This window comes from Lates calcarifer, unplaced genomic scaffold (genome assembly GCF_001640805.2).
Source record: "Lates calcarifer isolate ASB-BC8 unplaced genomic scaffold, TLL_Latcal_v3 _unitig_220_quiver_1916, whole genome shotgun sequence".
In the NCBI taxonomy this organism is placed as follows: Eukaryota; Metazoa; Chordata; class Actinopteri; family Centropomidae; genus Lates; species Lates calcarifer.
Window position 1 is genome coordinate 1 of NW_026116054.1, and position 2,541 is coordinate 2,541.

Below are 2,541 nucleotides of genomic sequence, written 5' to 3' on the forward strand. Positions count from 1 at the left end.
CTTTACTCGACTTCACTGACTGCTCCAGATTTTTTAGCATTTAAGTTGTTTTGTTCTAATTTAAACAGAAAGGATTCGGTTACAAGGGCAGCAAATTCCACAGAGTCATCAAGGAGTTCATGATCCAGGGTGGTGACTTCACCAGAGGAGACGGCACTGGAGGTAAGATGGCCACTGACACCTGCAGAATCACATTTATTTCCTGACTTTGTGTATGTATGTATGTATACACACACACACACACACACACACACACACACACACATATTTCTTTTTACCTGTGCAAGAATGAACTTGTCTGTCGGTTGCAGTGTCGGTTACAACTGCTTTATTTCTATTCAGACCAAAAGATTTGCTACAATATCTTGAGCATCTAGGCTTTTGTGACTCAATGATTCATTCTATTGTTTTATACATTTATGGCAGGAGGGCAGGGGAAACCTTCTGCTTTTCAGTAAGAACAGAAAGTAATGTTAAATTTTGTGCCAAGAGCTGTTTCACAAGTGTCACTTGGCCATTTTGTGATGAAACTCTTGGAGTACATTTGACATTTGGCAAATGCTCTTAGTTAGAGTGACTCACAGTGCTGTTCAGTATTCATGAAAAATGAAAATGTCATCCGATAAAGTGAAGATAAATGTCTGGCAGCAATCAAGTCAACAACCTGAGGTGCAAAGGTTTTTATGGGGAGGGAACTCAACAAGCCCACAAACATGAACTGATTGTCTTGTTACAGATTTAAATCGTACAAATGTTATTTCCTCTTGAAGGCAAGAGCATTTATGGAGACCGTTTCCCTGACGAGAACTTCAAGCTGAAGCACTACGGCCCCGGCTGGCTCAGCATGGCCAACGCTGGCAAAGACACCAACGGCTCCCAGTTCTTCATCACCACAATTCTAACTCCATGGCTGGACGGCAAGCATGTTGTCTTTGGAAAAGTTCTGGAGGGAATGGTGAGTCTGAGACATACTCTGGTTGAAACCACCCCATGTTGGTGACTGACAAGCCAGATCTAAAGTGTGATATCTCCTGCTGTCAAAAAAATGATCTGTTGCGTCTACGTTGCCACAAAACATGTCGAGTAGCTGATAATGAAACGACAAAAATAGCAGTCGGTTTCAGCCCAAAATAGATGCCAGTTTCCTGCTCTCTGCCCTACTCAGGAGCTCCATGAGTATAAATCAAAGGAAATGGTGACATATAATGATGAAGACTTGTCTGTTTTTTGCGTTTTTTTTGCCACCCCTGCCACTGCACCTGATGGCAACCTGCTTTTCCTTTGACGTCAGTAACAGATTGTGCAAAATGACTCAGAATTGCACAAAAATGAGTAGAAATGATCGTGTCGTCTAAACGGTAATCTACACCAGTTCTGTCCTGGCTTTTAGTTCTTTATCATTTCAAACAAAAACCATCAGCTGCACAGACGGTCAGGAAAATGTCTGATCTCCAGTGTCGTCCACTTCAAAAGCTTTGATTGACATTTTGTTGCTCTGCCACTTTTCCAAATGCAACTGCACATTATGACTCAGAATTGTGATGAATATAATATCTAGAATATAAATACAAGGGCGACCTGATGGCCAACGCTTGTCTTGGGCAGCAGCATTACTGATGTGTTAATGTAGAAGCCCTATCTAGGGCTCCATTCCACTGCACACTACTCAAATTCAATGTAAGCATTTAGATTATATTTATTTATTTATAATAGTCCAAATAATAATATGACACCAACAGGAGCCATTCTGTATAATGAGAAAAATGTACTTTTTAAGTTTGAAGTAAATTTTATTGATATTTGAATACCTAAGATTTAAGGGACTCTTATCATACGTTATCGTATGTAAATTTTATACAAATATATATGTTAAAGCCAGAACAAAAAGAAGATTATCACAAGAAGACTTGAATAGGCCATAGGCAGGTGAATCTGTTTGAATTAGTTTTGACTTAGCCAAACCTTTCTAACATCCCTGCCCCTTTTGTTTGTCCTCCAGGATGTGGTGAAAACAATTGAGAAAACAAAGACAGATGGCCGTGATAAGCCTCTTAAAGATGTCATCATGCCACGATTGTGGCAAAATCGAGGTGGAGAAGCCATTCGCAGTGGCCAAGGAGTAAGAGCGCTGCTGGTGGTGGGGAGAACAGGACTGGGGGTGTGGGGGTTGAGGGGTAATCGTGCAGGCCACTTTGTTTTATCACTAACAGCCCTGTGGGTCCTGGAGAAGGGGCTCAGGGTCATTCTGTGTCAGTGGCTGCCGTCTTAACGCACCAGAATAGCATTAACATCGAGCAATCATGACAACACTCTGGGTCCATCTACCAACGAGGCATTCCAAGGTGCACTTAACTGTTGGTCGTTTTTTTGTAAAAAATGAAATCTAAAATAAAGGTTTCAAGTTTTGTTAAGTTTTGGTGTCTTAAGTGTTTTCTAAATTTTTATTATACCTGTTGTCACCAGCACTCTAAAAAATATGCACACGCTCTGGAGATTAATGACTATTACTGTGGAAAAGAAGACAGCTTGCTTATATTTTAT

The 2,541-nt window shown here is 40.7% G+C and overlaps 1 protein-coding gene across 1 annotated transcript; it reads left to right on the forward strand.

Annotated features, from left to right (window-relative positions):
• The first annotated feature begins 45 nt into the window (after positions 1-45).
• Positions 46-2,234, forward strand: LOC108892338 (peptidyl-prolyl cis-trans isomerase B-like). Its single transcript, XM_018689835.2, is given in 4 exon segments — positions 46-162; positions 771-955; positions 2,000-2,068; positions 2,070-2,234. Coding segments are annotated over 4 exon segments (351 nt in total). The 5' UTR covers positions 46-119; the 3' UTR covers positions 2,124-2,234.
• The last annotated feature ends 307 nt before the right edge of the window (positions 2,235-2,541 follow it).